Source organism: Mobula hypostoma, unplaced genomic scaffold (genome assembly GCF_963921235.1).
Source record: "Mobula hypostoma unplaced genomic scaffold, sMobHyp1.1 scaffold_66, whole genome shotgun sequence".
NCBI lineage: Eukaryota > Metazoa > Chordata > Chondrichthyes > Myliobatiformes > Myliobatidae > Mobula > Mobula hypostoma.
Genome location: NW_026948201.1, coordinates 255,001 through 280,110, shown reverse-complemented (window position 1 = coordinate 280,110; position 25,110 = coordinate 255,001). Strand labels below are relative to the sequence as shown.

General features: G+C 64.0%; 1 protein-coding gene across 1 annotated transcript in view; it reads right to left on the bottom strand.

Annotated features, from left to right (window-relative positions):
* Positions 1–25,110, bottom strand: part of LOC134341803 (sarcoplasmic/endoplasmic reticulum calcium ATPase 2-like) — a 117,232-nt gene that overhangs the window by 21,750 nt on the left and 70,372 nt on the right. The window contains exons 9-18 of the mRNA XM_063039736.1: positions 23,029–23,117; positions 22,806–22,908; positions 16,961–17,092; positions 16,558–16,683; positions 11,814–12,032; positions 8,434–8,769; positions 3,923–4,143; positions 3,618–3,820; positions 1,905–1,990; positions 1,441–1,574 (exon numbers count right to left, since the gene is read on the bottom strand). Of these exons, the coding sequence (XP_062895806.1) occupies positions 1,441–1,574; positions 1,905–1,990; positions 3,618–3,820; positions 3,923–4,143; positions 8,434–8,769; positions 11,814–12,032; positions 16,558–16,683; positions 16,961–17,092; positions 22,806–22,908; positions 23,029–23,117 (1,649 nt within the window). The remainder of the gene's footprint in view (positions 1–1,440; positions 1,575–1,904; positions 1,991–3,617; positions 3,821–3,922; positions 4,144–8,433; positions 8,770–11,813; positions 12,033–16,557; positions 16,684–16,960; positions 17,093–22,805; positions 22,909–23,028; positions 23,118–25,110) is intronic.

Here is a 25,110-nt window from a genome sequence, read left to right as displayed (position 1 = left end):
TACCCGTCGAAACCGTGAACTTATTCAAATTTCTCTTAGACCCTCCATACCCCTCGTAACCAGGTATCTATCCAAACTTTGCTTGAATGGGGCAATCGATTCCAGTGTGTTTATAGGTGAGAGTGGAATGGTGCCACAGCAACAAGCTGGCACTCAACGTCAGTGAGACGAAAGAGCTGATTGTGGTCTCCAGGAAGGGTAAGACGAAGGAACACATAACAATCCTCATAGAGGGATCAGACGTGGAGAGGGTGAGCAGTTTCAAGTTCCTGGGTGTCAAGATCTCTTGAGGATCACAACACATCGATGTAGTTGTAAAGAAGGCAAGACAGCGGCTATTGGGAGCTTGAAGACATTTGGCACGTCGACAAACACACTCAGAAACTTCGATAGTTGTACCGTGGGGAGCATTCTGACAGGCTGCATCGCCGTCTGGTACTGCATAGGACCGAAAGAAGCTGCAGAAGGTTGTAAATCTAGTCAGCTCCATCCTGGGGACTAGCCTACAAAGTACCCAGGACATCTTTAGAGAGCGGTGTCTCAGACAGGCAGCGTCCATTATTAAGGACCTCCAGCACCCAGGGCATGTCCTTTTCTCACTGTTACCATCAGACAGGAGATACAGGAGCCTGAAGGCACACACTCAGCGATTCAGGAACAGCTTCTTCCCCTCTGCCATCCGATTCCTGAATGGATATTGTATCTTTGGACACTACACCACTTTTTTCTTCAATATACAGTATTTCTGTTTTTCCACTTTTTAAAATCCATTCAACACACGTAACTGATTTATTTCTTTATTTTATTTATTATTTTTTCTCTCTGCTAGATTATGTATTACATTGAACTGCTGCTGCTAAATTAACAAATTTGACGTCACACGCCAGTGACAATAAACCGACCTGCCGGGCTGATTTCAGAGACGCGGACTGCGAGACAGGCCGGGTGAGGTGAAGCGAACCCGGGATTAGCAGGCAGATTAAACCCATCCCTCCCCCCGGTACTGACCCGTGTGCTGATTTCAGAGACGCGGACTGCGAGACAGGCCGGGTGAGGTGAAGCGAACCCGGGATTAGCAGGCAGATTAAACCCATCCCTCCCCCGCCCCCCCCCCCCCGTACCGACCCGTGTACGGATTTCAGAGACGCAGACTGCGAGACGGGCCGGGTGAGGTGAAGCGAACCCGGGATTAGCAGGCAGATTAAACCCATCCCTCCCCCCCCCATACCGACCCGTGTACTGATTTCAGAGACGCGGACTGCGAGACAGGCCAGCGAACCCGGGATTAGCAGGCATATTAAACCCATCCCTCCCCCCCGTACCGACCCGTGTACTGATTTCAGAGACGCGGACTGCGAGACAGGCCGGGTGAGGTGAAGCGAACCCGGGATTAGCAGGCAGATTAAACCCATCCCTCCCCACCCCACCCCCCGTACCGACCTGTTCAGGGCGTTAAGCATCTCGATGGTGACAAGAACGGACAGAGCCATGGTCATCGGGTAGGGCGATTCGAAGACACGGCAATCCACTCCCAGGAAGTCGGGGTTCTTCCCGCTGCACTGGAGGTAGTGGCTCTGTCGGGGCACAGAGGAGAGAGAGGGGTAAGGGGGTGAGGCACTAGGAGCAAAGAAGGGGGTAGAGTGAGAGGGGAGGAAGGGTCGTGGGGGGACAGGAGGGAAGGTGAGGGAGAGAGACAGCGAGACGTAGGGGGTGAGAGACGGGCTGGGTGTAGGGGGAGGGCGGAGAGAGAGAGAGAGAGAGAGAGAGAGAGAGAGAGAGAGAGAGAGAGAGAGAGAGATAGAGATAGATATATAGATATATATGGAGGCGGAGGAGGAAACAGGAAAGAGGTGTTCTGAGAGAGGAGGGTGTGACGTGTTGGAGGGTTGAGGAAGGGACCTCACCAGCTGGTAGAAGTTGACCCTGGGCCCATCCTCGGCTGCCATGAACCACCAGGCCGCAGCCCCGACCGTCGCGGCTCCCACGTACACTGGCAAGAAAGGGGGCAGAGCGTTAACCCTGGGTGGGGAGAGGGACGACGGGGTACAGGAGGGAGGACGGGGTACAGGGACGGGACGACAGGGTGCGGGGGAGAGGGAGGATGGGGTACGGGGGAAGAGGGACGACAGGGTACAGGAGTGAGGATGGGGTGCAGGATGGAACAGGACGGGACAACGGAGTACGGGGACGGGATGTGACAACGGGGTACAGGGACGGGACAGCGTGCGGGGATGGGACGTGACGACGGGGTACGGGGACGGGACGTGACGACGGGGTACGGGGACGGGACGTGACGACAGGGTACGGGACGGGATAGGTTACGGGGACGGGACGTGACGACGGGGTACGGGGACAGGACGTGACGACGGGGTACGGGGACGGGACGTGACGACGGGGTACGGGACGGGATAGGTTACGGGGACGGGACGTGACGACGGGGTACGGGGACGGGACGTGACGACGGGGTACGGGGACGGGGGTACAGGGACTGGACGACGGGGTACGGGACGGGATAGGTTACGGGGACGGGACTTGACAACGGGGTACGGGGACGGGACGTGACGACGGGGTACGGGACGGGATAGGTTACGGGGACGGGACTTGACAATGGGGTACGGGGACGGGACGTGACGACGGGGTACAGGACGGGACGTGACGACGGGGTACGGGGACGGGACGTGACGACGGGGTACGGGGACGGGACGTGACGACGGGGTACGGGGACGGGACGTGACGACGGGGTACGGGACGGGATAGGTTACGGGGACGGGACTTGACGACGGGGTACGGGGACGGGACGTGACGACGGGGTACGGGGACGGGACGTGACGACGGGGTACGGGACGGGATAGGTTACGGGGACGGGACTTGACAACGGGGTACGGGGACGGGACGTGACGACGGGGTACGGGGACGGGACGTGACGACGGGGTACGGGACGGGATAGGTTACGGGGACGGGACTTGACAACGGGGTACGGGGACGGGACGTGACGACGGGGTACGGGGACGGGACGTGACGACGGGGTACGGGACGGGATAGGTTACGGGGACGGGACTTGACAACGGGGTACGGGGACGGGACGTGACGACAGGGTACGGGGACGGGACGTGACGACGGGGTACGGGGACGGGGGTACAGGACGGGATAGGTTACGGGGACGGGACTTGACAACGGGGTACGGGGACGGGACGTGACGACAGGGTACAGGGACGGGACGATGGGGTACGGGGACGTGACGACGGGGTACAGGGACTGGACGACGGGGTACGGGGACGGGACGTGACGACGGGGTATGGGGACGGGACGTGACGACGGGGTACAGGGACGGGACGACGGGGTACGGGGACGGGACGTGACGACGGGGTACGGGGACGGGACGTGACGACGGGGTACGGGGACGGGATAGGTTACGGGGACAGAACGTGACGACGGGGTACGGGACGGGATAGGGTACGGGGACGGGACGTGACGACAGGGTACAGGGACGGGACGATGGGGTACGGGGACGTGACGACAGGGTACAGGGACTGGACGACGGGGTACGGGGACGGGGTACGGGGACGGGACGTGACGACGGGGTACAGTGGAACAAGGGAGTGGGTCCGTACACTCACCACCGATCACCATGTATCGGAAGAACAGCCAGCCGCTGATGAGAGGTTCGCGGCTGGTGCGCGGCGGCCGGCTCATAATGTCCAGATCGGGCGGGTTGAAGCCCAGGGCGGTGGCCGGCAGTCCGTCCGTCACCAGGTTGACCCACAGCAGCTGCACGGGGATCAGAGCCTCGGGAATCCCCATCGCTGCCGTCAGGAAGATGCTGTGGGGGGGGGGAGGAGGGAATGAACCGTTTACAGCGGTTTGAGGATGGCCCCGCCGTTACCCCCCCTCTCCGACCCCGTCCCCCTCTCCCTCTCCTCACCAGACGACCTCCCCCACGTTGGAGGAGATGAGGTAACGGATGAACTGCTTCATGTTGTTGTAGATGGCCCGCCCTTCCTCCACGGCGGCCACGATGGTGGCAAAGTTGTCGTCGGCCAGCACCATCTCTGAGGCGCTTTTGGCCACAGCCGTTCCGGATCCCATGGCAATCCCGATCTCGGCCTTCTTCAGGGCCGGAGCGTCGTTCACCCCGTCGCCTGTCTGTGGAGAGAGAGGGGATGGGGGTCAGAGAGTTCCCTGCTCCAACTGTCTCCCTCCCTCCCTCGACGGGGACGTGTGGGACGGATTCCCTCTCTCTGTCTCTCTCTCTCGACGGGGACGTGTGGGACGGATTCCCTCTCTCTCCCTCCCTCTCCCGACGGGGGACGTGTGGGAGGGATTCCCTCTCTCTGTCTCAATGGGGGACGTGTGGGAATGATTTTCTCTGTCTCTCTCTCTCGACGGGGGACGTGTGGGAGAGATTCCCTCTCTCCCTCTCTCGACGGGGGACGTGTGGGAATGATTCCCTCTCTCTGTCTCTCTCTCTCGACGGGGGACGTGTGGGAGAGATTCCCTCTCTCCCTCTCTCGACGGGGGACGTGTGGGAATGATTCCCTCTCTCCCTCCCTCTCGACGGGGGACGTGTGGGAATGATTCCCTCTCTCTCCCTCTCCCGACGGGGGACGTGTGGGAATGATTCCCTCTCTCCCTCTCTCGACGGGGGACGTGTGGGAATGATTCCCTCTCTCCCTCCCTCTCGACGGGGGACGTGTGGGAATGATTCCCTCTCTCCCTCTCTCGACAGGGGACGTGTGGGAATGATTCCCTCTCTCCCTCTCTCGACAGGGGACGTGTGGGAATGATTCCCTCTCTCTCCCTCCCTCTCGACAGGGGACGTGTGGGAATGATTCCCTCTCTCTCTCTCTCTCTCTCGACGGGGGACGTGTGGGAATGATTCCCTCTCTCGACGGGGGACGTGTGGGAATGATTCCCTCTCTCCCTCTCTCGACAGGGGACATGTGAGAATGATTCATTCTCTCTCTCTCTCTCTCTCCTGACGGGGGACGTGTGAGAATGATTCATTCTCTCTCTCTCTCCCGACGGGGGACGTGTGGGAATGATTCCCTCTCTCCCTCTCTCAACGGGGGATGTGTGGGAATGATTCCCTCTCTCTCCCTCCCTCTCGACGGGGGACGTGTGGGAATGATTCCCTCTCTCCCTCTCTCGACGGGGGATGTGTGGGAATGATTCCCTCTCTCTCTCTCGATGGGGGACGGTGTGAGGGATTCTCTCTCTCTCTCCGGGGGATGTGTGGGAGAGATTCCCTCTCTCTCTCTCCCTCTCTCGACGGGGGACGTGTGGGAATGATTCCCTCTCTCTGTCTCTCTCTCTCGACAGGGGATGTGTGGGAATGATTCCCTCTCTCCCTCTCTCGACGGGGGATGTGTGGGAATGATTCCCTCTCTCCCTCTCTCGACGGGGACGTGTGGGAATGATTCCCTCTCTCTCTCTCTCGACGGGGGACGGTGTGAGGGATTCTCTCTCTCTCTCCGGGGGATGTGTGGGAGAGATTCCCTCTCTCTCTCTCCCTCTCTCGACGGGGGACGTGTGGGAATGATTCCCTCTCTCTGTCTCTCTCTCTCGACAGGGGATGTGTGGGAATGATTCCCTCTCTCCCTCTCTCGACGGGGGACGTGTGGGAGAGATTCCCTCTCTCTGTCTCTCTCTCGACGGGGGACGTGTGGGACTGATTCCCTCTCTCCCTCTCTCGACGGGGGACGTGTGGGAACGATTTCCTCTCTCCCTCTCTCGACGGGGGACATGTGGGAATGATTCCCTCTCTCGACGGGGGACGTGTGGGAATGATTCCCTCTCTCCCTCTCTCGACGGGGGACGTGTGAGAATGATTCATTCTCTCTCTCTCTCCCCCGACGGGGGACGTGTGAGAATGATTCATTCTCTCTCTCTCTCCCGATGGGGGACGTGTGGGAGGGATTCCCTCTCTCTCTCTCGACGGGGGACGTGTGGGAGGGATTCCCTCTCTCTGTCTCCCTCTCTCGACGGGGGATGTGTGCGAGGGATTCCCCCTCTCTCACTCTCTCTCTCTCGACGGGGGACGTGTGGGAGGGATTCTCTCTCTCTCTCTCGATGGGGGATGTGTGGGAATGATTCCCTCTCTCCCTCTCTCGACGGGGGACGTGTGGGAATGATTCCCTCTCTCCCTCTCTCGACGGGGGACGTGTGGGAATGATTCCCTCTCTCTCTCTCTCGACAGGGGACGGGTGTGAGGGATTATCTCTCTCTCTCCGGGGGATGTGTGGGAGAGATTCCCTCTCTCTCTCTCTCGACAGGGGACGTGTGGGAATGATTCCCTCTCTCTCTCTCTCGACGGGGGACATGTGGGAGGCATTCCCACTCTCTCTCTTGACGGGGGACGTGTGGGAGGGATTCCCTCTCTCTCCCTCTCTCAACGGGGGACGTGTGGGAGGGATTCCCTGTCTCTCTCTCGACGGGGGACGTGTGGGAATGATTCCCTCTCTCTGTCTCCCTCTCTCGACGGGGGACGTGTGGGAATGATTCCCTCCCTCTCTCTCGACGGGGGACGTGTGCGAGGGATTCCCCCTCTCTCTCTCTCTCGACGGGGGACATGTAGGACGGATTCCCTCTCTCTCTCTCTCTGTGGGGGACATGTGGGAGGGATTCTCTTTGTCTTCATCCTTTTCAAATCTTTTTATTATTATTATGTAAAATTAACACAAGTACGTCCAAGTAAGCAACACTTAGAATGTCTCAAGAAAAAAAAACATTATTTTAAAGATTGAAAAACTTCTGGTGATAATAGAGACAACCCTACTGAGCAAGAAAAACTGGGGGGAAAAAAATCCCATCAGGTGTTCAACCCCGGAGCCATGCGTCAGACAGAAAGCTTCTAAAGATAAACAGCAAACCATCAGCGAGAAAAGAAAGTATACCAAAAAATTTACAATTAGACCGTGGAGGAAATCTATCAATGAACTCAAACGATAATAACCAGCAAATGAACCCCATCTTTTCTCAAAATCGAATAAAGGTTCAAAGGTTCGACTTCTAATTTTCTCCAAACTAAGACACAGCATCACTTGAGAGAACCATCGTGACAAAGTGGGAGCTGATGTATCCTTCCACTTCAACAAAATGGCTCTCCTAGCTATCAATGTAACAAATGCAACGACATCTTGGTCAGACACAGAGATACCGCGGATATTTTGAGGAATTATTCCAAAAAGCTCAGTTAATTTGTTAGGTTGTAAATTAATTCTAAGTGCTTTAGAAATTATTGAAAAACTGACTTCCAGAACTGTTCGAACAAGTATAGAACAAGACCAAAACCTGTGTGTCAGTGTAGCTATCTCAGTTTTACATCTATCACAATGACTATCAACATGAGGAAATATTTTAGAGTCTCTCCTTCGTCAAATGGTAACGTTGTACAATTTTAAATTGAACCAGACTAGCACAGATCGAAGAAGATTTAATCAGCTTCAGAATCCGCGTCTAATCCTCCGTCACAAAAGTCAAATTGAGTTTCTTTTCCCAATCTTGTTTAATCTTAAATAAAGGACGCTTATCCCATTGTAATAATAAATTATAAATTCTTCCAAAGAACCCTTCGTTGAAAGGTCCATAGTCATAATAGTATCTAACAGGTCAGCATCCAATATGTAAGGGAAATTACTTGAATATTTTTGTAAGAAATGTCTAACTTGAAGGAATTGTAAAAAGTGAGAGTACGAAAGAGAATATTTATCAGCTAGTTGTTCAAAAGACATCAATCTATCTTCCTGAAATGACTCCAAAAGAGAATTAATACCACGTAAACACGAGGAAACCTGCAGATGCTGGAAATTCAAGCAACACACATCAAAGTTGCTGGTGAACGCAGCAGGCCAGGCAGCATCTCTAGGAAGAGGTATAGTCAACGTTTCGGGCCGAGACCCTTCGTCAGGAATTCGTCGTTAGTCCTGACGAAGGGTCTCAGCCCGAAACGTCGACTGTACCTCTTCCTAGAGATGCTGCCTGGCCTGCTGCGTTCACCAGCAACTTTGATGCGTGTTGCAAAGAATTAATACCTTTATTTTTCCAAAGTAAAAAAAAAATTGGATCACTCAAAGAAGGCTTAAGAAAGTAATTTCGATAAATTAAAGTACAAATTTTAAATTTTTTAAGATAAAAAAAAATCGCGGAACTGGAGCCAAATTTGTAAAGAAAGCTTAATCACAGGGTATAGGTTTAAATTAGCAACTTTAGCTAATCGTATAGGTAAAGCAACTCCCAATAACGAGGATCAATATTCTGTCTCCCTCTCTCACTCGATATTTTTAGAAGGGAGCCAGCCCTTTTCCCCACTGCCCCTCACCCCGGTGATGAATTCACTTGGGCGACTGCAGCAGTTCGATAATTCAACACACTCTCTCTTTCCCTCACTCCATCTCTCGCTTTGCCCAGCTCTGGACCGGTACCCCCTCCACTCACCATGGCAGTGACCTCGTCCAGCGACTGCAGCAGCTCGATAATCCTCGATTTGTGCGAGGGCTCTACCCGGGCGAAGCAGCGCGCCGTGCTCACGGCCTGGCGCTGTGCCGAGGGGCTCAGCTCGTCGAACTCGCGCCCGGTGAAGGCCAGCCCGTCCGCCGGCTGCTCCTGCCCCAGGATACCCACCCGCCGGCAGATGGCCACGGCCGTGCCCTTGTTGTCCCCGGTGATCATGATGACGCGGATGCCGGCACGCTGGCACCGGCGAACCGAGCTCGCCACCTCCTGGCGAGGGGGGTCCAGCATGCCCACACAGCCGACCAGCGTCAGCTCCGTCTGGGAGCGGAGGAGAAGAGAGTTAAACCTGTGATACCAAGATCCCTCCGTCCTCGACACACCCCATACGCCCAGGTCCCCCTGTCCCTCGACACTCCCCCCCGTTCACGGTGCATGTCTGACCCTCGTACGCTGAGGTCCCTCCGTCCTCGACACACCCAATCATTCACGGTGCGTGTCCCACCCTCGTACGCTGAGGTCCCCGTCCCTCGACACTCCCCATCATTCACGGTGCGTGTCCCACCCTCATACGCAGAGGTCCCTCCGTCCCTCGACACTCCCCATCATTCACGGTGCGTGTCCCACCCTCGTACGCCGAGGTCCCCCTGTCCCTCCACACTCCCCACCGTTCAGTGTCCCACCCTCGTACGCCGAGGTCCCCCCTGTCCCTCGACACTCCCCACCGTTCACGGTGAGTGTCCCACCCTCGTACGCCGAGGTCCCTCTGTCCCTCGACACTCCCCACCGTTCAGTATCCGACACTCGTACGCCGAGGTCCCCCCATCCCTCGACACTCCCCACCGTTCAGTGTCCTACCCTCGTACGCTGAGGCCCCCCTGTCCCTCGACACTCCCCACCGTCCACGGTGCGTGTCCCACCCTCGTACGCCGAGGTCCCCGTCCCTCGACACTCCCCACCGTTCACAGTGTGTGCCCTACCCTCGTACGCCGAGGTCCCCCTGTCCCTCGAAACTCCCCACCGTTCACGGTGCGTGTCCTACCCTCGTACGCCCAGGTCCCCCCGCCCCTCGACACTCCCCACCGTTCATGGTGCGTGTCCGACCCTCGTACGCTGAGGTCCCCCTGTCCCTCGACACTCCCCACCGTTCAGTGTCCCACCCTCGTACGCTGAGGTCCCCCATCCCTCGACACTCCCCACCATTCATGGTGTGTCCCCTACCCTCGTACGCCCAGGTCCCCCTGTCCCTCGATACTCCCCACCGTTCACGGTGTGTGTCCGACCCTCGTACACCGAGGTCCCCCTGTCCCTCGACACTCCCCACCGTTCACGGTGTGTGTCCGACCCTCGTACCCCGAGGTTCCCCTGTCCCTCGAAACTCCCCACCGTTCACGGTGTGCGTCCGACCCTCGTACCCCGAGGTCCCTCTGACACTCGACACTCCCCGCTGTTCCCTCGTAGGCCGAGGCCCCCCCGTCCCTCGACACTCCCCACTGTTCACGGTGCGTGTCCTACCATCGTACACCGAGGTTCCCCTATCCCTCGACACTCCCCACCGTTCACGGTGCGTGTCCGACCCTCGTACACGGAGGTCCCCCCATCCCTCGACACTCCCCACTGTTCACGGTGTGTGTCCTACCCTCGTACGCTGAGGCCCCCCTGTCCCTTGACACTCCCCACCGTTCACGGTGCGTGTCCGACCCTCGTACGCCGAGGTCCCCGTCCCTCGACACTCCCCACCATTCACGGTGCGTGTCCCACCCTCGTACGCTGAGGTCCCCCTGTCCCTCGACACTCCTCACCGTTCACGGTGCGTGTCCTACCCTCGTACGCCCAGGTCCCCCTGTCCCTCGACACTCCCCCCCGTTCACGGTGCATGTCTGACCCTCGTACGCTGAGGTCCCTCCGTCCTCGACACACCCAATCATTCATGGTGCGTGTCCGACCCTCGTATGCCGAGGTCCCCCTGTCCCTCGACACTCCCCACTGTTCACGGTGTGCATCCCACCCTCGTACGCCGAGGTCCCCCTGTCCCTCGACACTCCCCACCGTTCACGGTGTGTGTCCTACCCTCGTACGCCGAGGTCCCCCCCGTCCCTCGACACTCCCCACCGTTCACGGTGTGTGTCCTACCCTCGTACACCGAGGTCCCCCTGTCCCTCTACACTCCCCACCGTTCACGGTGTGCGTCCGACCCTCGTACGCTGAGGTCCCTCCTGTCCCTCGACACTCCCCGCCGTCCACGGTGCGTGTCCCACCCTCGTACGCTGAGGTCCCCGTCCCTCGACACTCCCCACCGTTCACGGTGTGTGTCCTACCCTCGTACGCCGAGGTCCCCCCGTCCCTCGACACTCCCCACTGTTCCCGGTGCGTGTCCCACCCTCGTACGCCGAGGTCCCACTGTCCAGTGTCCTACCCTCGTACACCGAGGTTCCCCCGGCCCTCGACACTCCCCACCGTTCACTGTGCATGTCCTACCCTCGTACCCCGAGGTCCCCCTGTCCCTCGACACTCCCCACCGTTCAGTGTCCTACCCTCGTACCCCGAGGTCCCCCTGTCCCTCGACACTCCCCACTGTTCACGCTGCGTGTCCCACCCTCGTACGCTGAGGTCCCCGTCCCTCGACACTCCCCGCCGTCCACGGTGCGTGTCCCACCCTCGTACGCCGAGGTCCCTCTGTCCCTCGACACTCCCCACCGTTCAGTATCCGACCCTCGTACGCCGAGGTCCCCCCATCCCTCGACACTCCCCACTGTTCACGGTGTGTGTCCTACCCTCGTACGCCCAGGTCCCCCTGTCCCTCGACACTCCCCCCCGTTCACGGTGCGTGTCTGACCCTCGTACGCTGAGGTCCCTCCGTCCTCGACGCACCCAATCATTCATGGTGCGTGTCCGACCCTCGTATGCTGAGGTCCCCCTGTCCCTCGACACTCCCCACCGTTCACAGTGCGTGTCTCACCCTCGTACGCTGAGGTCCCTCCTGTCCCTCGACACTCCCCACTGTTCACAGTGCGTGTCCCACCCTCGTACGCTGAGGTCCCCCTGTCCCTCGACACTCCCCACCGTTCAGTGTCCCACCCTCGTACGCCGAGGTCCCTCTGTCCCTCGACACTCCCCACCGTTCAGTATCCGACCCTCGTACGCCGAGGTCCCCCTGTCCCTCGCCACTCCCCACTATTCACGGTGTGTGTCCTACCCTCGTACGCCGAGGTCCCTGTCCCTCGACACTCCCCTCTATTAACGCTGGATGTCCTAACCCTGTACACTGAGGACCCTCGGTCCCCCTGTCCCTCGACACTCCCCACTGTTCCCGGTGCGTGTCCGACCCTCGTACACGGAGGACCCTCGGTCCCCTCAGAACGTACCTCGTACTCAGCGAAGAGCGTGGGGTCCTCGAGCAGCAACTGCTCTGTGCGAGGAGGGCTGTCTCGAGTGGCCAAGGCCAGGCAACGGAGGGTGTCCCTGCCCGAGCCCCACTCCCGAATCACGGCCAGCAGCTGTTCCTTCACCGGGCCCGTCAGAGGCACCCGTTCTGAGCCCAGCCGGACGTATTGGCAGCGCTCGATCACCCCCTCCGGGGCGCCCTGCCAGCGGGCAGAGAGAGATGGGTCAGAGCAGCTCGGCGGGGGGCAAAGAGGGGCAGGAGGAGAAACGGGTGGCAGCAAAGAGACAGGGTGAGGAGGGAGGACGGAGATGGAACATGTAGGGAGGGTGTGTGTGGGGGGGGGGTGAGAACCAGAGGGTTAGAGGTGGGGCCGAAGGGAGAAAGGGAGGGGAGAGGGATAGAAAGGGGTAGTGGAGGGAGAAGGTGAGAGGGGAGGGTGAGAGAGAGAGGAGGGAGGGAGAGAGGGGGGAGGGAGAGAGAGAAAGGAGGGAGGGAGAGGAAGGAGGGAGGGAGAGAGGGGGGAGGGAGAGAGAGGAAGGAGGGAGGGAGAGGAAGGAGGGAGGGAGAGGAAGGAGGGAGGGAGAGAGGAGGGAGGGAGAGAGGAGGGAGGGAGGGAGGAGGGAGGGAGAGAGGAGAGAGGGAGGAGAGAGGAGGGAAGGAGGGAGGGAGGGAGGGAGGGAGAGAGGAAGGAGGGAGGGAGGAGGGAGGGAGGGAGGAGGGAGGGAGGAGGGAGGGAGGAGGGAGGGAGAGAGGAAGGAGGGAGGGAGGAAGGAGGGAGGAAGGAGGGAGGAAGGAGGGAGGGAGGAGGGAGGGAGGGAGGGAGAGGGGAGGGAGGGAGAGAGGATGGAGGGAGAGAGGAGGGAGGAGAGTGGGAGAGAGGAGGGAGGAGGGAGGGAGAGAGGAGGGAGGGAGAGGGGAGGGAGGGAGAGAGGAAAAAGGGAGAGAGGAGGGAGGAGGGAGGGAGAGAGGAGGGAGGGAGAGGGGAGGGAGGGAGAGAGGAAGGAGGGAGAGAGGAGGGAGGAGGGAGGGAGGAAGGAGGGAGGGAGGAGGGAGGGAGGGAGGAGGGAGGGAGAGCGGAGGGAGGGAGAGAGGAAGGAGGGAGAGAGGAAGGAGGGAGGGAGGGAGGGAGAGAGGAGGGAGGGAGAGCGGAGGGAGGGAGAGAGGAAGGAGGGAGAGAGGAAGGAGGGAGGGAGGGAGGGAGAGAGGAGGGAGGGAGAGAGGAGGAAGGAGGGAGGAAGGAGGGAGGGAGGAGGGAGGGAGGGAGGGAGGGAGGGAGGGAGGAGGGAGGGAGGGAGAGAGGAGGGAGGGAGGGAGGAAGAAGGGAGGGAAAGAGGAGGGAGGGAGGAGGGAGGGAGAGAGGAGGGAGGGAGGAGGGAGGAGGGAGAGAGGAGGGAGGGAGGAGGGAGGAGGGAGAGAGGAGGGAGGGAGGAGGGAGGAGGGAGAGAGGAGGGAGGAGGGAGGGAGAGAGGGAGAGAGAAGGGAGGGAGGAAGAAGGGAGGGAAAGAGGAGGGAGGGAGGAGGGAGGGAGAGGAGGGGAGGGAGGGAGGAGGGAGAGAGGAGGGAGGGAGGAGGGGAGGAGGGAGAGAGGAGGGAGGGAGAGGAGGGAGAGAGAAGGGAGGGAGAGAGGGAGGGAGGGAGGGAGGGAGGGAGGGAGAGGGGAGAGAGAGGGGAGGGAGGGATAGGGGAGGGAGGGAGGGAGAGAGAGGGGAGGGAGGGAGAGGGGAGAGAGGGAGGGAGAGAGAGGGGAGGGAGGGAGAGGGGAGGGAGGGAGGGAGGGAGGGGAGGGAGGGAGGGAGAGAGAGGGGAGGGAGGGAGAGGGGAGGGAGGGAGAGGGGAGGGAGGGAGGGAGAGAGAGGGGAGGGAGGGAGGGAGAGAGAGGGGAGGGAGGGAGAGAGAGAAAGGGGAGGGAGGGAGAGAGAGGGGAGGGAGGGAGGGAGAGAGAGGGGAGGGAGGGAGGGAGAGAAAGGGGAGGGAGGGAGAGAGAGGGGAGGGAGGGAGGGAGAGAGAGGGGAGGGAGGGAGAGAGAGGGGAGGGAGGGAGGGAGAGAGGGGAGGGAGGGAGAGGGGAGGGAGAGAGAGGGGAGGGAGGGAGAGAGAGGGGAGGGAGGGAGAGAGAGGGGAGGAGGGAGGGAGAGAGAGGGGAGGGAGGGAGGGAGAGAGAGGGGAGGGAGGGAGAGGGGAGGAGGGAGGGAGAGAGAAGGGAGGAGGGAGGGAGAGAGAGGGGAGGGAGGGAGGGAGAGAGAGGGGAGGGAGGGAGGGAGAGAGAGGGGAGGGAGGGAGAGGGGAGGGAGGGAGGGAGGGAGAGAGAGGGGAGGGGGGAGGGAGGGAGAGAGAGGGGAGGGAGGAGGGAGGGAGAGAGAGGGGAGGAGGGAGGAGGGAGGGAGAGAGAGGGGAGGAGGGAGGGAGAGAGAGGGGAGGAGGGAGGGAGGGAGGGAGAGAGAGGGGAGGGAGGGAGGGAGGGAGAGAGAGGGGAGGGAGGGAGGGAGAGAGAGGGGAGGGAGGGAGGGAGGGAGAGAGAGGGGAGGAGGGAGGGAGGGAGAGAGAGGGGAGGGAGAGAGAGGGGAGGGAGGGAGAGGGCAGGGAGAGAGAGGGGAGGAGGGAGGGAGAGAGAGGGGAGGGAGAGAGAGGGGAGGAGGGAGGGAGGGAGAGAGAGGGGAGGAGGGAGGGAGGGAGAGAGAGGGGAGGAGGGAGGGAGAGAGAGGGGAGGAGGGAGGGAGGGAGGGAGAGGGGAGGAGGGAGGGAGGGAGAGAGAGGGGAGGGGGGAGGGAGGGAGAGAGAAGGGAGGAGGGAGGGAGAGAGAGGGGAGGGGAGAGAGAGAGAGAGAGAGAGAGAGGGGAGGGAGTGAGAGGGGAGGAGGGAGGGAGAGAGAGGGGAGGAGGGAGGGAGGGAGGGAGAGAGAGGGGAGGAGGGAGGGAGAGAGGGGAGGAGGGAGGGAGAGAGAGGGGAGGAGGGAGGGAGAGGGGAGGAGGGAGGGAGAGAGAGGGGAGGGAGGGAGGGAGAGAGAGGGGAGGAGGGAGAGAGAGGGGAGGGAGTGAGAGGGGAGGAGGGAGGGAGAGAGAGGGGAGGGAGAGAGAGGGGAGGGAGAGAGAGGGGAGGGAGTGAGAGGGGAGGAGGGAGGGAGAGAGAGGGGAGGAGGGAGGGAGGGAGGGAGAGAGAGGGGAGGAGGGAGAGAGAGGGGAGGAGGGAGGGAGAGGGGAGGAGGGAGGGAGGGAGAGAGAGGGGAGGAGGGAGGGAGAGGGCAGGGAGGGAGAGAGAGGGGAGGAGGGAGGGAGGGAGAGAGAGGGGAGGAGGGAGGGAGAGGGGAGGAGGGAGGAGGGAGAGAGAGGGGAGGAGGGAGGGAGAGGGCAGGGAGGGAGAGAGAGGGGAGGAGGGAGGGAGGGAGAGAGAGGGGAGGAGGGAGAGGGGAGGAGGGAGGAGGGAGAGAGAGGGGAGGAGGGAGGGAGAGGGCAGGGAGGGAGAGAGAGGGGAGGAGGGAGGGAGGGAGAGAGAGGGGAGGAGGGAGAGGGGAGGAGGGAGGGAGGGAGGGAGAGAGAGGGGAGGGAGAGAGAGGGGAGGGAGTGAGAGGGGAGGAGGGAGAGAGAGGGGAGGAGGGAGGGAGGGAGGGAGGGAAGAGGGGAGGAGGGAGGGAGAGAGAGGGGAGGAGGGAGGGAGGGAGGGAGAGAGAGGGGAGGAGGGAGTGAGAGGGGAGGAGGGAGGGAGGAGGGGAGGAGGGAGGGAGAGAGAGGGGAGGAGGGAGGGAGGGAGGGAGAGAGAGGGGAGGAGGGAGTGAGAGGGGAGGAGGGAGTGAGAGGGGAGGAGGGAGGGAGTGAGGGGAGGAGGGAGAGAGAGGGGAGGAGGGAGTGAGAGGGGAGGAGGGAGGGAGGAGGGGAGGAGGGAGGGAGAGAGAGGGGAGGAGGGAGTGAGAGGGGAGGAGGGAGGGAGGAGGGAGAGAGAGGGGAGGAGGGAGAGAGAGGGGAGGAGGGAGGGAGGGAGGGAGAGAGAGGGGAGGAGGGAGTGAGAGGGGAGGAGGGAGGGAGTGAGGGGAGGAGGGAGAGAGAGGGGAGGAGGGAGTGAGAGGGGAGGAGGGAGGGAGGAGGGGAGGAGGGAGGGAGTGAGAGGGGAGGAGGGAGTGAGAGGGGAGGAGGGAGGGAGGAGGGAGAGAGAGGGGAGGAGGGAGAGAGAGGGGAGGAGGGAGGGAGGAGGGGAGGAGGGAGGGAGTGAGAGGGGAGGAGGGAGGGAGGAGGGGAGGAGGGAGGGAGGAGGGAGAGAGAGGGGAGGAGGGAGAGAGAGGGGAGGAGGGAGGGAGGGAGGGAGAGAGAGGGGAGGAGGGAGTGAGAGGGGAGGAGGGAGGGAGTGAGGGGAGGAGGGAGGGAGGGAGAGGGGAGGAGGGAGAGGGCAGGGAGGAGGGAGTGAGAGGGGAGGAGGGAGGGAGGAGGGAGAGAGAGGGGAGGAGGGAGAGAGAGGGGAGGAGGGAGGGAGGAGGGGAGGAGGGAGGGAGTGAGAGGGGAGGAGGGAGGGAGGAGGGGAGGAGGGAGGGAGGAGGGAGAGAGAGGGGAGGAGGGAGAGAGAGGGGAGGAGGGAGGGAGGGAGGGAGAGAGAGGGGAGGAGGGAGTGAGAGGGGAGGAGGGAGGGAGTGAGGGGAGGAGGGAGGGAGGGAGAGGGGAGGAGGGAGAGGGCAGGGAGGAGGGAGTGAGAGGGGAGGAGGTTGACAGTGGAGAGGGGGAATGAGCGAGCAGGGACACTCACCTTGATGAACATGCGGGATCCCTGTGCCGAGCGGGTGGGCTTGTTGGGGGAGCAGATGACAGACATGGACTTGCGATCCCGGGAGAATTCCAGCGTCACCTCCTTCTTCATCAGCTGCTTAAAGAGCTGGGGGTGGAGAGCAGGGGGTGGGTGGGGGGGTGTCAATGTTTCATTCCCCCTTCCTCTACTCCTCCCTTCTCATCACTGGCCCACCATCTCTCCCGTCACTCTGCAACCACCCCCTCCCTCCAGATTCCTGACGTCCACCTTCCCTCGACCCACAACATTCCCTCTCTCCATCGTCCCCCCCTCCCTCTCCCGGTCTCCCCCACCCCCCTCGTTGCCCCCACCTCCTTCTGCCCCCCCCTTTTGACACGGCGACCTGCTCGTTGCTGGCACTCACCGAGCAGCAGGCGTTAGCCCGAGCCACTTTGCCCAGCATCTTCAGGTTGGTGTTGAACACGTTCATCTTCTCCACCAGGCAGCAAAGCGCCGTCTCTGTCGCCTCGCCCACCTTCTCGTACGAGCCTCTGGCCTGAGCACGAGGGTACCGAGCATCAGACCGCCAGTAGGTCAGGGAGGGAGGGGTGACGGAGACGGGGTGGGGTGTAGGGGGAGGGAGGGGGCGACGGAGACGCGGAGGGGTGTAGGGGGAGGGAGGGGCGACGGAGACGGGGAGGGAGGGGGTGATGGAGACGGGAAGGGGTGTAGGGGAGGGAGGAGGTGACGGAGACGGGGAGGGGTGTAGGGGAGGGAGGGGGTGACGGAGACGGGGAGGGGTGTTGGGGAGGGAGGGGGTGACGGAGACGGGGTGGGGTGTAGGGGTAGGGAGGGGGCGACGGAGACGGGGAGGGGTGTAGGGGGAGGGAGGGGTGACGGAGACGGGGAGGGGTGTAGGGGAGGGAGGGGGTGACGGAGACGGGGAGGGGTGTAGGGGAGGGAGGGGTGACGGAGACGGGGTGGGGTGCAGGGGTAGGGAGGGAGCGACGGAGACGGGGTGGGGTGTAGGGGTAGGGAGGGGGCGACGGAGACGGGGAGGGGTGTAGGGGGAGGGAGGGGCGACGGAGACGGGGTGGGGTGTAGGGGAGGGAGGGGGTGACGGAGACGGGGAGGGGTGTAGGGGAGGGAGGGGCGACGGAGACGGGGTGGGGTGTAGGGGAGGGAGGGGGCGACGGAGACGGGGAGGGGTGTAGGGGGAGGGAGGGGCGACGGAGACGGGGAGAGAGGGGGTGATGGAGACGGGAAGGGGTGAAGGGGAGGGAGGAGGTGACGGAGACGGGGAGGGGTGTAGGAGAGGGAGGGGGTGACGGAGACGGGGAGGGGTGTTGGGGAGGGAGGGGGTGACAGAGACGGGGTGGGGTGTAGGGGTAGGGAGGGGGCGACGGAGACGGGGAGGGGTGTAGGGGAGAGAGGGGGTGACGGAGACGGGGTGGGGTGTAGGGGGAGGGAGGGGGTGACGGAGACGGGGTGGGGTGTAGGGGGAGGGAGGGGCGACGGGTGGGGTGTAGGGGAGGGAGGGGGTGACGGAGACGGGGTGGGGTGTAGGGGGAGGGAGGGGGTGACAGAGACGGGGTGGGGTGTAGGGGAGGGAGGGGGCGACGGAGACGGGGAGGGGTGTAGGGGAGGGAGGGGCGACGGAGACGGGGAGGGAGGGGGTGATGGAGACGGGAAGGGGTGTAGGGGAGGGAGGGGGTGACGGAGACGGGGAGGGGTGTGGAGGAGGGAGGGGTGACGGTGACGGGGAGGGGTGTAGGGGATGGAGGAGGTGACGGAGACGGGGAGGGGTGTAGGGGAGGGAGGGGCTGACGGAGACGGGGAGGGGTGTAGGGGAGGGAGGGGGTGACGGAGACGGGGAGGGGTGTAGGGGATGGAGGGGGTGACGGAGTCGGGGAGGGGTGTAGGGGAGGGAGGGGGTGACGGAGACGGGGAGGGGTGTAGGGGAGGGAGGGGGTGACGGAGACGGGGAGGGGTGTAGGGGAGGGAGGGGGTGACGGAGACGGAGAGGGGTATAGGGGAGGGAGGGGGTGACGGAGACGGGGAGGGGTGTAGGGGAGGGAGGGGGTGACGGAGACGGGGAGGGGTGTAGGGGAGGGAGGGGGTGACGGAGACGGGGAGGGGTGTAGGGGAGGGAGGGGGTGAGGGAGATGGGGAGGGGTGTACGAGAGGTAGGGGCGTAGGGGAGGGAGGGGGTGACGGAGACGGGGAGGGGTGTAGGGGAGGGAGGGGGTGACGGAGACGGGGAGGGGTGTAGGGGAGGGAGGGGGTGACGGAGACGGGGAGGGGTGTAGGGGAGGGAGGGGGTGACAGAGACGGGGAGGGGTGTAGGGGAGGGAGGGGGTGACGGAGACGGGGAGGGGTGTAGGGGAGGGAGGGGGTGACGGAGACGGGGAGGGGTGTAGGGGAGGGAGGGTGTGACGGAAACGGGGACGAAGTGACGGAAACGGGGAGGGGTGTAGGGGAGGGAGGGGGTGACGGAGACGGTGAGGGGTGGGAGGGGGTGACGGCTGACGGAGACGGGGAGGGGTGCAGGGGAGGGAGGGGGTGATGGCGACGGGGAGGGGTGTAGGGGAGGGAGGGGTGACGGAGATGGGGAGGGGGTGTCGGAGACGTGGAGGGGAGTAGGGGAGGGAGGGGGTGACGGAGATGGGGAGGGGTGTCGGGGAGGGAGGGGGTGACGGAGACGGGGAGAGGTGTAGGGGAGGGAGGGGGTGAGGGCGACGGGGAGGGGTGTAGGGGAGGGAGGGGGTGACGGAGACGGGGAGGGGTGTAGGGGAGGGAGACGGGGAGGGGTGTAGGGGAGGGAGGGGGTGACGGAGACGGGGAGGGGTGTAGGGGGGGGAGGGGGTGACAGAGACGGGGGGGGGGGTGGGGGGGGGAGGGGGTGACGGAGACGGGGAGGGGTGTAGGGGGTGACAGAGACGGGGAGGGGTGTAGGGTGGGAGGGGGTGACGGAGACGGGGAGGGGTGTAGGGGAGGGAGGGGGTGACGGAGACGGGGAGGGGTGTAGGGGAGGGAGGGGGTGACGGAGACGGGGAGGGGTGTAGGGGAGTGAGGGGGTGACGGAGACGGGGAGGGGTGTAGGGGAGTGAGGGGGTGACGGAGACGGGGAGGGGTGTAGGGGAGGGAGGGGGTGAGGGAGACGGGGAGGGGTGTAGGGGAGGGAGGGGGTGACGGAGACGGGGAGGGGTGTAGGGGAGGGAGGGGGTGACGGAGACGGGGAGGGGTGTAGGGGAGGGAGGGGGTGACGGAGACGGGGAGGGGTGTAGGGGAGGGAGGGGGTGACGGAGACGGGGAGGGGTGTAGGGGAGGGAGGGGGTGACGGAGACGGGGAGGGGTGTAGGGGAGGGAGACGGGGAGGGGTGTAGGGGAGGGAGGGGGTGACGGAGACGGGGAGGGTGACGGAGACGGGGAGGGGTGTAGGGGAGGGAGACGGGGAGGGGTGTAGGGGAGGGAGGGGGTGACGGAGACGGGGAGGGGTGTAGGGGAGGGAGGGGTTGACGGAGACGGGGAGGGGTGTAGGGGAGGGAGGGGGTGACGGAGACGGGGAGGGGTGTAGGGGATTGAGGGGGTGACGGAGACGGGGAGGGGTGTAGGGGAGGGAGGGGGTGAGGGAGACGGGGAGGGGTGTAGGGGAGGGAGGGGGTGAGGGAGACGGGGAGGGGTGTAGGGGAGGGAGGGGGTGACGGAGACGGGGAGGTGTGTAGGGGAGGGAGGGGGTGACAGAGACGGGGAGGGGTGTAGGGGAGGGAGGGGGTGACGGAGACGGGGAGGGGTGTAGGGGAGGGAGGGGGTGACGGAGACGGGGAGGGGTGTAGGGGAGGGAGGGGGTGACGGAGACGGGGAGGGGTGTAGGGGAGGGAGACGGGGAGGGGTGTAGGGGAGGGAGGGGGTGACGGAGACGGGGAGGGGTGTAGGGGAGGGAGGGGGTGACGGAGACGGGGAGGGGTGTAGGGGAGGGAGACGGGGAGGGGTGTAGGGGAGGGAGACGGGGAGGGGTGTAGGGGAGGGGTGTAGGGGAGGGGAGGGAGGGGGTGACGGAGACGGGGAGGGGTGTAGGGGAGGGAGGGGGTGAGGGAGACGGGGAGGGGTGTAGGGGAGGGAGGGGGTGAGGGAGACGTGGAGGGGTGTAGGGGAGGGAGGGGGTGACAGAGACGGGGAGGGGTGTGGGGGAGGGAGGGGGTGACGGAGACGGGGAGGGGTGTAGGGGGTGACGGAGACGAGGAGGGGTGTGGAGGAGGGAGGGGTGACGGAGACGGGGAGGGGTGTAGGGGATGGAGGAGGTGACGGAGACGGGGAGGGGTGTAGGAGAGGGAGGGGGTGACGGAGACGGGGAGGGGTGTAGGGGATGGAGGGAGTGACGGAGACGGGGAGGGGTGTAGGGGAGGGAGGGGGTGACGGAGTCGGGGAGGGGTGTAGGGGAGGGAGGGGGTGACGGAGACGGGGAGGGGGTGTAGGGGAGGGAGTGGGTGACGGAGACGGGGAGGGGTGTAGGTGAGGGAGGCGGGGAGGGGTGTAGGGGAGGGAGGGGGTGAGGGAGACGGGGCGGGGTGTAGGGGAGGGAGGGGGTGAGGGAGACGGGGAGGGGTGTAGGGGAGGGAGGGGGTGACGGAGACGGGGAGGGGTGTAGGGGAGGGAGGAGGTGACGGAGACGGGGAGGGGTGTAGGGGAGGGAGGGGTGACGGAGACGGGGAGGGGTGTAGGGGAGGGAGGGGGTGACGGAGACTGGGAGTGGCGTAGGGGAGGGAGGGGGTGAGGGAGACTGGGAGGGGTGTAGGGGAGGGAGGGGGTGACGGAGACGGGGAGGGGTGTAGGGGAGGGAGGAGGTGACGGAGACGGGGAGGGGTGTAGGGGAGGGAGGGGGTGACGGAGACGGGGAGGGGTGTAGGGGACGGTGACGGAGATGGGGAGGGGTGTAGGGGACGGAGGGGGTGACGGAGACGGAGAGAGGAGTAGGGGAGGGATGAGGTGACGGAGACGGGGAGGGGTGTAGGGGAGGGAGGGGGTGACGGAGACGGGGAGGGGTGTAGGGGAGGGAGGAGGTGACGGAGACGGGGAGGGGTGTAGGGGAGGGAGGGGGTGACGGAGACGGGGAGGGGTGTAGGGGAGGGAGGGGGTGACGGAGACGGGGAGGGGTGTAGAGGAGGGAGGGGGTGACGGAGACGGGGAGGGGTGTAGGGGAGGGAGGGGGTGACGGAGACGGGGAGGGGTGTAGGGTAGGGAGGGGGTGACGGAGACGGGGAGGGGTGTCGGGGAGGGAGACGGGGAGGGGTGTAGGGGAGGGAGGGGGTGACGGAGACGGGGAGGGGTGTAGGGGAGGGAGGGGTTGACGGAGACGGGGAGGGGTGTAGGGGAGGAAGGGGGTGACGAAGACGGGGAGGGGTGTAGGGGAGTGAGGGGGTGACGGAGACGGGGAGGGGTGTAGGGGAGGGAGGGGGTGAGGGAGACAGGGAGGGGTGTAGGGGAGGGAGGGGGTGAGGGAGACGGGGAGGGGTGTAGGGGAGGGAGGGGGTGACGGAGACGGGGAGGGGTGTAGGGGAGGGAGGGGGTGACGGAGACGGGGAGGGGTGTAGGGGAGGGAGGGGGTGACAGAGACGGGGAGGGGTGTAGGGGAGGGAGGGGGTGAGGGAGACGTGGAGGGGTGTAGGGGAGGGAGGGGGTGAGGGAGACGGGGAGGGGTGTAGGGGAGGGAGGGGGTGAGGGAGACGGGGAGGGGTGTAGGGGAGGGAGGGGGTGAGGGAGACGGGGAGGGGTGTAGGGGAGGGAGGCGGGGAGGGGTGTAGGGGAGGGAGGGGGTGACGGAGACGGGGAGGGGTGTAGGGGAGGGAGACGGGGAGGGGTGTAGGGGAGGGAGGGGGTGACGGAGACGGGGAGGGGTGTAGGGGAGGGAGACGGGGAGGGGTGTAGGGGAGGGAGACGGGGAGGGGTGTAGGGGAGGGAGACGGGGAGGGGTGTAGGGGAGGGGTGTAGGGGAGGGGAGGGAGGGGGTGACGGAGACGGGGAGGGGTGTAGGGGAGGGAGGGGGTGAGAGGGAGACGGGGAGGGGTGTAGGGGAGGGAGGGGGTGAGGGAGACGTGGAGGGGTGTAGGGGAGGGAGGGGGTGAGGGAGACGGGGAGGGGTGTAGGGGAGGGAGGGGGTGAGGGAGACGGGGAGGGGTGTAGGGGAGGGAGACGGGGAGGGGTGTAGGGGAGGGGAGGGAGGGGGTGAGGGAGACGGGGAGGGGTGTAGGGCCGTAATTACAAAGACTCACCACATTGTAATCGAGCGAGGAGTCGTTACACAGGGCACAAATGGTCGCCAGCTCCACCAAACCATCGTACTGACTACACCTGACGACTTGTCCGTTCTTCAGCCTGTTGAACAAGCAGACATCAACACCCCAGGCAGGGCAGAGGGACCCAGCAGCTCCCAGTGAATCACCTCCCAGACCCACAGACTCTCTCCCCATCCCCCTCCCTCCGCTGGTTACTCACACTTCTCCCTCGGGGGCGTAGGTGGATCCGGTGACAGTGAAGTCGTGCAGCTGGACCCGGCTGCCTTCCACTTTATCCACGATGAACATCTGGGGGGCAGACAGGACGGGCATCAGCAGGGAACAGGGCACGAGGACATGGGAAAGGGGACAGGCATCATCCGGGAACAGGGCACGAGGACGGGGGAGATGGGACGGGTATTAGCAGGGAACGGGGCACGAGGACGGGGGAGATGGGACGGGCATTAGCAGGGAACGGGGCACGAGGACGGGGGAGATGGGACGGGCACTAGGACATGGGAAAGGGGATGGGCATTAGCAGGGAACGGGGCACGAGGACGGGGGAAATGGGACGGGCATTAGCAGGAAACGAGGCACGAGGACAGGGGCATTAGCGGGGAACCGGGCAGACTGGAGAGGCATCAGCGGGAAACGTGGCACGAGGACGGGGGAGAGGGGACGGGCATGAGGACATGGGAAAGGGGACGGACATTAGCAGGGAACAGGGCACGAGAATGGGGGAAAGGGGATGGGCATTAGCAGGGAACGGGGCACGAGGACATGGGAAAGGGGACGGGCATCAGCAGGGAATGGGGCACGAGGACATGGGAAAGGGGACGGGCATCAGCAGGGAACGGGGCACGAGGACGGGGGAGACGGGATGGGCATCAGCAGGGAACGGGGCATGAGGACGGGGGAGACGGGACTGACATCAGCAGGGAACGGGGCACGAGGACGGGGGAGACGGGATGGGCATCAGCGGGGAACGGGGAACGGGGCACGAGGACATGGGAAAGGGGACGGGCACGAGGACGGGGGAGACGGGATGGGCATCAGCGGGGAACGGGGCACGAGGACATGGGAAAGGGGACGGGCATTAGCAGGGAATGGGGCACGAGGACGGGGGAGACGGAATGGCATCAGCAGGGAACGGGGCACGAGGGTGGGGGAGACGGGACGGGCATCAGCGGGGAATGGGGCACGAGGACGGGGGAGACGGGATGGGCATCAGCGGGGAATGGGGCACGAGGACATGGGAAAGGGGACGGGCATCAGCAGGGAACAGGGCACGAGGACGGGAGAGACGGGACTGACATCAGCAGGGAACGGGGCACGAGGACAGGGGAGACGGGACGGGCATCAGCAGGGAACGTGGCACGAGGACATGGGAAAGGGGACGGGCATCAGCAGGGAACGGGGCACGAGGACGGGGGAGACGGGATGGGCATCAGCAGGGAACGGGGCATGAGGACGGGGGAGACGGGACTGACATCAGCAGGGAACGGGGCACGAGGACGGGGGAGACGGGATGGGCATCAGCGGGGAACGGGGCACGAGGACATGGGAAAGGGGACGGGCATCAGCAGGGAACGGGGCACGAGGACGGGGGAGACGGGATGGGCATCAGCGGGGAACGGGGCACGAGGACATGGGAAAGGGGACGGGCATTAGCAGGGAATGGGGCACGAGGACGGGGGAGACGGGATGGCATCAGCAGGGAATGGGGCACGAGGGTGGGGGAGACGGGACGGGCATCAGCGGGGAATGGGGCACGAGGACGGGGGAGACGGGATGGGCATCAGTGGGGAATGGGGCACGAGGACATGGGAAAGGGGACGGGCATCAGCAGGGAACAGGGCACGAGGACGGGAGAGACGGGACTGACATCAGCAGGGAACGGGGCACGAGGACAGGGGAGACGGGACGGGCATCAGCAGGGAACGGGGCACGAGGACATGGGAAAGGGGACGGGCACGAGGACATGGGAAAGGGGACGGGCATCAGCAGGGAACAGGGCACGAGGACGGGAGAGACGGGACTGACATCAGCAGGGAACGGGGCACGAGGACGGGGGAGACGGGATGGGCATCAGCAGGGAACGGGGCACGAGGACATGGGAAAGGGGACGGGCATCAGCAGGGAACGGGGCACGAGGGCGGGGGAGATGGGATGGGCATCAGCAGGGAACGGGGCACGAGGACATGGGAAAGGGGACGGGCACGAGGACATGGGAAAGGGGACGGGCATCAGCAGGGAACGGGGCACGAGGATGCCTACCAAGATGTGATTGGAGGAAGGTGGC